This window comes from Nanorana parkeri, unplaced genomic scaffold (assembly GCF_000935625.1).
Source record: "Nanorana parkeri isolate BGI_ZX_2015 unplaced genomic scaffold, ASM93562v1 scaffold483, whole genome shotgun sequence".
In the NCBI taxonomy this organism is placed as follows: Eukaryota; Metazoa; Chordata; class Amphibia; order Anura; family Dicroglossidae; genus Nanorana; species Nanorana parkeri.
In genome coordinates, this window is record NW_017306751.1 from 789,414 (window position 1) to 801,233 (window position 11,820).

Consider the following 11,820-nt stretch of genomic DNA (forward strand, 5'->3'; position numbering starts at 1 on the left):
GAGGGGGGGGAAGGGGGGGGGGGGGACACAGAAAGGTACTGGGCATTTTTTTACCTTAATGTAGAGAATGCATTAAGTTAAAAAACACCCTGCCTTTAGTAATACTTTAAGGCAGGGCTCTCAAACCTCCGACCCTCCAGCTGTGGTGAAACTACAAATCCCATGATGCATCTCTCTTCGAGAGTCATGTCTGTGAGAATCTTGCAATGCCTAAATGGGATTTGTAGTCCCACCACAGCTGGAGGACCGGAGGTTTGAGACCCCTGCTTTAAGGATAAGGTTTCACCCTTGCATATCAAGGCTCACTCTACCAGTCTTGGGTCTTTCAACATCAGACTGTTTTTCAGATTTGCAAAGCTGGCACCTGGTCTTCAGTTTATGCATTCTATATTTTTTGCAGGGTGAATGTTTAGGCCTCTGTTGATGCAAGCTTTGCCAACTGCCCCTAGTTTTAGCACAGTTATCATAAGGGCTGTTAGCACTTTTTGTATGCTGTGTTGCTCACCCTGCAGTTAGATTGCTTTTGAATGTCCCAATTTCTAAAATTGACTTCTGATCCTTCTCATTTTCTTCTATGTCCCTTAATGGACGAAAAAGAAAACAGGGTTTTTGGACTGACTGTAAATCCATGGGTAGGACTCAGGTCCTACCCATCTGTATTTGCATTTGAGAAGTACACCTAACACTGACCTTCTATACAACTGAAGTATTATAGGTTGGGAGGAGGGTTATACCTGGTCAGCCAATGGCTTTTTAAAAACATGTATATGAAATTGTTGCAAGTTCCATTGTTGTAGCATTACCGCCAGACTGATATCTAAAGAGTATCTGACACTCTTTATGAATTTCAGGGTTAGTGGTACCCACAAGCCCCTAAACCTAATTTTAATTTAGTCCTTAGGCTGAATGCTAAAACTGTACCTAACCTGACGTAACTTTTTTACCTCTGCCTCATACTTTAACCAGGATTAACCCTATATTTTTCATATTAGGTGCATGCATGCTAATTAATGTGTAAGTAACACTTACTGGTAACTATAAATACTCTCATAAAGATCACAGTCCTGCCCCTGGGAATGCCTTTACTTTCTCTGGACTAAAATAATGACCCTGGGATAATGCAATCCCATAAATCCTGATGCCTTCTCTTTGTAGTAGCCTTTATGTTTTGGCTGTGTGTATACATCAACCCAGTTCAGACTCTTGATGCTGCCTCTCATCCCATGAGCTCCCAAGAATATACTTGCCTTGTGTTCACAAAACACGCAAAAGCCCACGTTTAATGCTCATGGCATCATTCATTGGTAATGGCACTCCAAAAGCACCAAGCAAGATGTGGTTGAAAAACGCATGGAGCTCGAAGCTAATTAACGTACATGGGCTTCTTTGCCAGACCTGTGGGACATAGGGCAGTCCATTGAATTGCATGGGCTACCCCATGTGTGACACATGACAGCATGCACAAAGCTGATGCAAGCTTTGGGCATAAGGTCCTCCAAGCAGTACTTTGAGCGGCAGACTGCCCCCAGTTTTATCACAGTTATTATATGGGCTGTTATCACTTTTTGTATGCTGTGTTGCTCACCCTGCAATTAGATTGCTTTTAAATGACCCCATTTCTAAAATTTACTTCTGATCCTGTGTCCCTCAATGAGTGAAAAAGAAAAACATGATTTTTGGGCTGCCTGTAAATCAATTTGAGGTTCATTAAGGCTCCCTAATTTCTCCCTAAGGCAGCAGTATACCCCTATGATTTGCTTCTGATCCTGTGTGCCTTAATGAACTCCATGAAACAGATTTTATGGGGAGTACAAAAATCCTGTTTTTTTCCTATGTAACGCCATTGGAGACATTTTTCCATCACTTCCTATCCCACCAATGGCAATACAGATGGCAATAAAAGGGTTATATAATTAGAGGCTCTAAACCTCCGCAAAAATGATAGTTGACCATTTGTTATGGTGAGCCAGTGACTACAAGCCGAGTTATTGGGCCAAACCAAGCACATGCTGAGGCACCAGAACTCCTGATCTGCATAATTGTTATTTTTGCTTAATATGACAGCCAGGCAAGCAATTGGAGATTCCATACTTCTCTTAGCACATACTTCCTCAAAATAATTACAAAAACATGGAAATTACTTCCTTGCAAACTGCATTACCAAACAGTAGCTTATTATATGGTATCTTGCTCCTTTGTGTTGGCTATATCTTTAGCTATTATTTATCATCTGTTATTATACAGTATATTGTAATAGAAAAATAACAGATTAAAAACCTCTTGACAATCTGTGACAGGTGATATGTCTGGCAGCCCATGAAGATAAAAAAGTTATACAGGGCAAACTATTTAGGATTAGCAGGGAAGTGAGAGCAGTCTGGAATGTTTCACCCCATGTACCAAGATTGTAAAATTCCCTTGAGCACTACGTGAAAAGCAAGATGCACAAAAGGGCTTTTACAATGTTGGATGACATATAGGGTTATATCACATGGAACCAGAGATTACTGGATCCTTTTGTTTTGTGTGGGTCTTGTCATATTATTCCTTGTTCTATACATTTCTGTTCTGAGTAGTAACTCACACTGATAAAAAATATACATGGAATTTGCTATAGTTATTTAAAACAATCATTTGATCAGTCATAGTCATTTTCAGATAGACTTCTTCCAACTTTCATCAAATGCTAGTTTTATATTTTGTAAACCCCACATAAAAACACAAAGCATGGTTGCATATACAGTATACATATTTTTTTCATGCACTCATGGTTGATCAAAAAAGGTCACATATTTGTCACTAGGGGTGACCCTAAAAAGCCTCTAAAAGTGTTACTGACTCCATATTAATGTTGTTGCCATGCCGAGACTACTGTATGGAAACTGAAGCAAACAGATTACAGGGCTTTTTGCCCAAAGCTTTCTTTACCAAGCCTGCACTGTACAGATGCTGCACTGAATTGGACTGGTGATGCGTGGAAACAGCGCTGCTATCCATTGCTCCAGTTGCCAGCAGCTGTCTTGGGCATTATAGAAAAAAGTGTTTCCCTTCACATTTACATGAGTAAAATTATAGGTATTCTTTATGGTTGATATGATCATCACTACCTTTATGCTTTCTTCCATTCTAACTCAAACATACACAATTTTATGGACTATGAAAATGCATTTCATCGCTTTCTAATAATTTTTCTTTCTCTTTTAGAGCTAGAGTTTGAGACAGAATGGATTGCCTGCATCTAGTATTCCTCTTTTGTTTGATCTTGACATCAAACACCAGTAAAGCAGATGATACCGATCAGGAAGCCATAACTTGGCGCATAAAGGAAATACCTCACATAATCACTTCAGATGTTGTCCACCTCAACAGCCCAAAGTTTGAAGCAGAACCAAATCTAGAACTCCATGGAACCTGTGGTATTGAATGCCAGAAGAAACTGCCACCACCTACTCTACGTGATCTTGAAAACTTTTTGTCTTTTGAGACTGTGTATGACAACGGTACACGCACTATGACAAAAGTAAATGTTCAAACCTGGTTTTCCGAAACCCTCAATCAGGGCAATGCATCAGTAAAACATAACATGCGTAGGAAAAGACAAGTTTATGGCACAGATAGTAGGTTTAGTATATCAGACAAACATTTTATGACCAACTATCCCTTTAGTACTGCGGTTAAGTTATCTTCTGGTTGCAGTGGTACCCTTATTTCACCAAAACACGTTCTAACAGCTGCCCATTGTGTACATGATGGTACAGATTATATTAAAAATTCGCAAAATTTACGTGTTGGAATTCTTAAGATTAGGACAAAGAGGGGTGGCAAAAGAAATCGGGGGTCAAAGAAAAACAAAGGAGGTACCTCTGAGGACATTAGTCAAAGAAAGGATGGAAGAAAACAAAGAAAAAAGTCAGTACAAAAAAGGTCAGCAGATGTAGACCAAAAAAGCACAAGCACTAGGAAAGAAAAAGACTCCATGTCTGGAAAGCCTTCCTTCCAGTGGACAAGAGTAAAAGCTATTCAGATTCCTAAAGGCTGGTTAAAGGATGTATCAAAAAACATGTCTCTAGACTATGACTATGCAGTTCTGGAATTAAAGCGTGCTCAAAAGAAGAAGAAGTTTATGGACCTGGGAATCAGTCCAGAAATGGACAAGATGCCAGGGAGTAGAGTACATTTCTCCGGATTTGATGATGACCGCCCTGGGCAGTTGGTATATCGGTTTTGCGGCGTTTCGGTGGAATCCAATGACCTATTTTATCAGTATTGTGATGCAGAACCTGGCTCCAGTGGTTCTGGTATTTATATTCGTCTCAAAGAGCCAAATAAGAAGAGGTGGAACAGGAGAATCATTGCCATCTATTCTGGTCACCAGTGGGTGGACATTGGTGGAGAACAGCAGGATTACAATGTTGCCATCAGAATTACTCCACTGAAGTATGCACAGATATGTCTATGGATACATGGCAACAATGCTGATTGTTCTCAAGGATGAACCTTAGCTCATGGCTAAAACGCAGCGCAGACAAGGTTTTGTAAAGGCAATCTACTGCTTTAACATGAGAGCAGGAGATTTTAAAGAGAAAAGCACTTAATGAAAATGTGCTAGACTTTATTAGATAAAATTGATACACTGCTACCTACATGTCATCAGATTTGGATTTTGAATGAAGTATGTAATGCCTACATTGTAGGTTGTTCTACTCTATTTATTGGAAGGCAATCAACTACTCCACTTCATACATGTGGTATTCTCAGGACAGCCCTTCTTTGTACTGCAGTCACAACATTTATTTTAACTGGTAAACCCTAAACACCTTGCCTTGTTTCTGAGCTCAGTAGCTCTACAAGATGAGAAATTACGAAGACACAATAATATATAGTTTATAAGTAAGCAAGTTATCAGATTATAAGAGCGGATTGGTTGCACCCTGTATGCACATTGCTGACGATTGACTTCTGCTGCTGGTAAACTATCTTTAGTGTACTACGATGGTTGGAGAACCCAAGAATTGTAATTTAAACCCAGAACCACCCTTCTTCCATGTTTTAGTTTAACCATTGCATCCTAGAGCTTAATAATGCAAGTTTGGTTCTTGTAATAATGGACACCATAACCCATGAGTTGAAATGCATTGAGAAGTAATACATACTAACTTTGTAGAAGAATGGTGTTGGAAATATATGCTTGTTGTTTCAATTTAATATGTTTAAAAGAATGTCAAACTCTAGATGGTAAAAATCTGACACATTCATATCTGACAAAAATAAGGAGGAAATAGGCTTCTATTATTCATTTGCTTTAAAACAAAGATAATGATAGAATAAAACAAGTTGGATGGATACATTAGCCATTTCTTGCGTGAAAGGTTTTGTTTGCAAATTGCAAAATCTATGCAATAGTTGAGCTTAATTGACGCAATTCATTTTTTTGCTTATCTACATAATGCATTTTGTACAGTTGGATCGTTATTATAGGGGATAGACACTTGGCTTTTACGATGATCCCCTGGATTCAATACTTTGACTCAAACCTCAAGACAAGTATGCAGATAAGAACTTTTCATTATACTCCGATTTTGCTGATCTGCATACTTGTCCAAATGCTGTATCGCCAAACCTATTAAAATCAGTGAGTAAGCATAATAGTATGGCAAGAAGCATTTTCTTTCATAAAAGGTTTATTTCAATAACAGGGTGTGCTTATTACTTGATGTAGCTAAACTAAAAAGCAGTTCTACCGTAGCAATATTCAATATGGAAAATAATCTTTCCAGAATAAAAGGTGCACAAAAAAAATTTGTACAGTTTCTACTTATTAGGGCTCTTTTTACTTGGGTAACTCAAATTCTATTCATTTCTAGGGAACCTTTAACCTTTTTTTGCTGCAACAGAGCACATTGAGATATCAGAAAAGTTAGGTCCAGAGAAAATGTTCTAGGATTTAAAAAAAAAAAAAAAATTTGAATATTAAAGTACCGTATATACTCGAGTATAAGCCGTCCCGAATATAAGCCGAGGTACCTAATTTTACCAAAAAAAACTGGGAAAAAGAAAAAGCATTGTTCACAAGCATTTTGAACCCACATTAGTGCATGCATGTCAGTGTGAAAAGTTGCACATGAACTACATTTGTTCTTGCTGGGCTGTTCAGTTAAATATCATCCATGCAGTGAACCAAATGTTATCTGTATATGAATGAGATATGCCACCATGAGCTGGCAGTGCCAGCCAAAGATCATCATAGAGCTGGATAGACATCTATAGCAGCACCTTCTCTGGCAATCAGTCTATGGCTTTGAGGTATGCGTTTAAGTTTCTGCTGTACAATGTACTCCTTAAAAGGGTAACCTTTTCATCCCATAGTTCTCTTTAGGGTCACGGGAGGACATATACTAACGTCTTCCTTTGACCCAAAGCTTAGTATATAGCGGGATATTGCCCGCTAAATGCTTACAGAGCCGCAGGGTGGATGGATCCCGAGAATACTGTTGAGATTCAACCAGCTGGCTGATTGACAACAGGCTCTGCCTATCTAGAGGCAGAGCCAGATGTGCCTGCCCCCACCCCCATCCATTCCTCAAGTTAGCGCTGGAGGAACGGAAAGGGGTGGTGGGGGAATCCCTGTGGTCACCACTCTATGCAGGGAGATGATCGGGAAGTGAGCGACTGACTGTATGTGTTCGCTCACTTCCCGATCTATAGAGTCGACGTGTGACAGTTTCAATGTCACACGTTGGGTCTAACTATGAGGATGAGTGGCAATCACTCGCCTCATAGCTCTCCAGAAAGTTTAGTACTCTTTGCTAGAGAAACTCTCCATGCTGAAGAACTCTGCTTTTAACATCTAAACTAGTAAAAACAATCCCAGTGTCATTTGAAGAAAACAATGCGGTCGATTTACTAAAGTAGAGCTTGTTCACTTTGGGAAGTGAACTTTCAAGTTGCAACAGAATTTTCACTTAGCTTAGTGAATATGCTGAAATATTACTTTGAAAAGAATACCCAATCAAGAGCAAAGATAATTTTAGAAAAATGAGAGAAAATTCGCATTGCTAAGTGAGCAGCCTGTAACCATTTAGTAAATCAACCTCACTATCTCTATAAATAAAAATGTATAGGATATGGGATCATCATGCATTTACTGTGGATACACAACAAAGAATTAAAAAAATTAGGAGCCATGAGTCATCACATATGCTCCTCAGCATGTCACAGCTTTGGGTAAGGTTTGCAATGATAAAACATGGCTCCCACTGAATTTCCAAGATCTCTTTAAGTACCCCAATGGCCAATCCAGCTTTAGGCAAGCTCGGGGACAATGATAGTGTAATCACCTTCCTGTGTTGTTTCTAATCTAAAGAAGCCAGTTTATTGTTAAAATCACAATACATGTCTATGGTTGGAATGGCTAGAGCAGGTGTAGGCAACCTCAGCACTCCAGCTGGTGGTAAAATTACAAATCCCATCACGCTTCTGCCTCTTGGAGTCATGCTTGTGGCTGTCAGTCTTGTAGTGCCTCATGGGACTTGTAGTCTCCCCACAGCTGAAGCGCCAAGGTTGTCTACGCGTAGGCTAGAGGTTTGGATCAGGCAGAAATTATTTAAGTATGTGTGCCCAGAGGGAAATTTAGAGTTTGCAGCAGACATTTAAACCATATGCAATTAACCTATGCTAATAGACCAGATTTATTCTTCACACATATGCATCATACAATCTCAATAGAAACTAGTAGTCCATCACTGGAGCCTTTTTTTTTTATCCGATTAATCGATTAATCGAACTTAATAATCGGCTAACTAATCGATTATGAAAATAATCGTTAGCTGCAGCCCTATATGCATCGTGGTGCTGCTAGAGCCCTGGGGGAAATTGAATGTCAAATGCTGTATTGAGTAGTACATTGATTGAAGTAAATATCCAATAACGAACATTGCAAGTCCCCCAAGAGCAATAAAATAGCAAGTAATCATCAATGAATTACTTACAGCTTTGATTTAAAGAGGTGCACAATACGAATTGTTGGAGAGATCAGTGCTGTTCTTTTCCAATCAGGAGTTAATTTAAAGCTGCAAGTAATCCTATGACTTGTTTATGAATTTCACTTGGCGTACTCAGTCTAGCCTATTTACTGTATTGAATAAAGTGTGCCTTGGTGCCCGAATTAGGAAATAAGTTAAAGTGACACTAAACTCCGGTGTTAAATCTCAAAATTACATTCAAGTACCGTAAACTATAAAAACGTATCTTATTTTTGTATCACTCAAATCATCTCTGATTTTATGCTGATATTGTCCTTCCTTCTGGAGGGTGGCTACATTTGTTCCCCATGATCCGTGTGTTGAAAAGTAGCCACCGCTCCAAGCTCGCTCTTGTGGTGGACTTCAATCTCATGTTTAGTTTACTAATTTGTATTGAAACTATAGCCCATCACGGGAGTGAGCTTGGAGCGGTGGCTACTTCACAACACACAGAGTGACTATGTATAACAAAAGTACCCACCCTTCAGAAGTAAGGACAGTGTCAGCACCAATAAAGAGATGATTTGAGGATCTACAGCAGAGTGGTACACAAATAAGATACATTTTTGTTGATAAAAGGTATTTTAATGCATTGTTAAGATTTAACTCCAGAGTTTAGAGTCACTTTAATTTGACTGCTACTTGATATCCAGGCTTTAGAAAATGAGGAAACATTGTAATAAGTTATATTTAGACACAAACAGTTCCACTTCTGAAATGATTTTGTTTGGATCACAGTTTTTTTTTTAAATACTGTGTGCTACAGAATATTTAACTTTGCATCATGACAAATGTTGCCTCAGAACTTGAACCTTAACGGTCTAATCTTCTCTCTTGTATAGTATGCCAGTGAAGTATGTTATAAACAGTTCCGAGTCCTGTTAGGGTTTTTTATATCCATGAGAGGACATCTGCTTTGTGGACAAGAATGTTTCCACACTGAAATAGTTTTCAATTTATTACAGCTTTATAGTTATTGTAAATGGTGCTAAAGACCATGCACATACATATATATGTATAGTCATTATAAAGAATGGTTATGGTGCTATCGATATTTAGCCATTCATTAAATATATTTTTCATTATGTAGTGGTTGTTTTTTTCCTGCTCACTCTGTTACTGTTGGATTCTAAAATATTCCATCAATCCTTGAAAGGAAAACAAAAAATTATTTCCAAGTCTTGACATCTGTTTCACATGTATAGAGCAGTACAATGTGTGGATTTGCAGTCATTTACAATACACTTTACTATGAAGGCTAGATTACCACATTAATAACAGCAGAGAATGAAAAATAAAAAATGTTTTAACAATTTTTACTCCCATTCAATCTGTTAAATATATAAATCGCAAGTGTTTTGTTAGATCGGTTTGGTATAACAAAAAAAATACCTGTTGACCATATCGGAAATTCAGACCCGTCTCCATGTCTTAATTCCTGTGTTATATCAAGGAGAGTAATTGGTCCTCCCAGTCCTTATCTTGGGACTACAGAATGACTTCCAAATCAATACACTATGGTTCCACCCACTACTCTCACTACACTACTAATAATTAGCTTAACTTTGTATTTGAAAAAAACTAATGCAAATGCCTTCTGTTCTAAATATTTCACAACTCTCCAATGTTACACTTATAATTGCCTTTTGTTAATACGGTAATTACATTTTGTTTTTGAAATGAAGCCACTAGCCACATTCTCATGGCTTTAGTATTCATAATAGGTGTCTCTACAACAGACAATTGACTTTCCTTCGAAATGGTACTCAAACTAAAAAATTTACAGGTTGCCTACAACACCAATGTACAGTAGCAGAGTGAAATTCTTAGTTATGCAATAGTTTACTGGAAATTACATTTCAAATTGCAGTGCAGAACCACGGCCAACATGGCAGCACACAAGTGGTAGTGGCTCTGCCCCTAACTATCCACAGGGCCAGTGATGTCTATGTTTCTCTCCGACAGGGTAAACGCATTGTCTTTTTTTTTCTTGTTAACATCTTCTTGGTACTAGATTTTTGGCAACTATTTCTCTTGCCTACTGATGGTTAGTGGCATCCACCTAGGTTCAGCCTTTCCTGCAATTAAGCGTCAAGTCTTTTGACTACTAATATTGTGGCAATAATGTTGGGAGCCCCTTCTTTTGGGGCATTTTTGCCATCTGACTTAAGTTTTAAGTTTGCCCTTTGCAGGTGCAGCTCTGTCCTCTTTCCTTGACTTGCTATGGCTTCTTTGCTTTATTGCATTTGCCATTTTTGTGTGTCCCTGTCTGTGTTGTTAACCCCCCCCACCTCCTTAGCATGTTTCCCCATTTCGTACTTCCATGGTGTGCCTCTATACTTTCTAGTGCTTCTATGCCACTTCCAGGTTGTGGCTCCACTCTTCAATGGCGTGATGTTGGGGTATGCACACATGCGCCGGGAAAAAAAAATGCACAGCCGTTAAGAGTGTAGTTTTGGCTGGTATTTCCCCCGAGACCTAAAGGAACGCCTCTAAAAGCTGCATCCTGTCTGCTTGCAAGGAGTGATTTCCAAAATTTCAAAAGCCATAACCACTCATCATTGAACTTAAATAAGTCCGTCACTCCAAAGATTTCCTCTACAAGGCATTACTCTCCCTCCTCAACAAGGAGTTTACCACGCCCCAATTCTGGGATGAGTTGAGCATGTGGGGCTGATCCCATGCTGAGCAAATTAATGTGTGGCCCATGTTTTGCGGATGCTGCTACAGATAAAAAAGCCAAAAGTATTATGGTAAGTATTTCAATAACCTATGGAAGCACAAAATCTTAAGCCTGTGGTACCTCTTATCCTGCAAGTCATGAATCACTGCTACAACTTTTGACATTCCAGGGAATCAACATTAAATGGTGGGGGTCAGACAAAGTATGTTGCCATCTTTAGGAAATGACAGTAAATGTTCTGGGGCCAACATGGCAGCAAGTGGTAAATCGCTCGCTACATGGGAGAGTAGTATGCATAAAGACAAATATTTAATGAGGAATAGAACAGAAGTAGGCAGCAACCACATGAGCACCGAAGCTCGCAGATATCCAGACTGATGGGTTCACACTGTAATGTGCCAGGAGGGACCTAGACACATCCAATTCTTGCAGCCCTTGAAGATCTGATTGATCCCTGAAGGTGGGAACAATCCAATTCTAAATGATGTAAAGCCTGGACACCACTTTAGGCACAGACTTGTAGATTTCTTGGAGGGTTATACATTCAACCTTGAGCTTGAAAGTTGGAGAGTCTATGAGCTGAAGTTATCACCACCAAAACAAGGTAATTAAAAGAACACTCAAATTTTTAAATCGCAGGATCAGCAAGTAACTCTTGCAACAGTTGGTGTCAAAGTGTATGCATCTTCAAGCAGAAAGATATTGCACAAATTTAACCTGCATAGGAGGCATGTCAGGAAGAAACCTTTGCTGTCCAAAAACATTAGAGCAAGACTACAGTTTGCTATTAAACATATAGAGCAGGCCTTCTGGAACAATGTGCTCTAGACTGATAAATTAAAAAGGTACAGTGTTTGGCCACATAACAGTAGACATTTTTAGTGGAAACCGAGAGTATTTCAGGAGAAATGTCATACCAATTGTGAAGCATAGTGATGGAAATATTATGATTTTGGGTTGCTTTGCTGCTTTAGTGTCATGGTGGTTTGCAGTTATCGAGTCAAGTATGAACTCCTCATCATAGCAAAATGTGCTTGATGGCAATGTGAGACTACATTCTCAGATCTAATGTTTGCCTGTTTAAATATGTTGAAAAAGTCCCATGGGGTGTACTGA

At 38.9% G+C, this 11,820-nt stretch overlaps 1 protein-coding gene across 1 annotated transcript in view; it reads left to right on the plus strand.

Moving 5' to 3' along the window:
• PRSS35 (protease, serine 35) overlaps positions 1 to 4,850 on the plus strand; it is a 13,597-nt gene extending 8,747 nt beyond the window's left edge. Inside the window, exon 2 of the mRNA XM_018560865.1 lies at positions 3,205 to 4,850. Coding sequence (XP_018416367.1) covers positions 3,224 to 4,495 — 1,272 coding nt within the window. The 5' untranslated portion in view covers positions 3,205 to 3,223 and the 3' untranslated portion in view covers positions 4,496 to 4,850. The remainder of the gene's footprint in view (positions 1 to 3,204) is intronic.
• Positions 4,851 to 11,820: the final 6,970 nt, after the last annotated feature.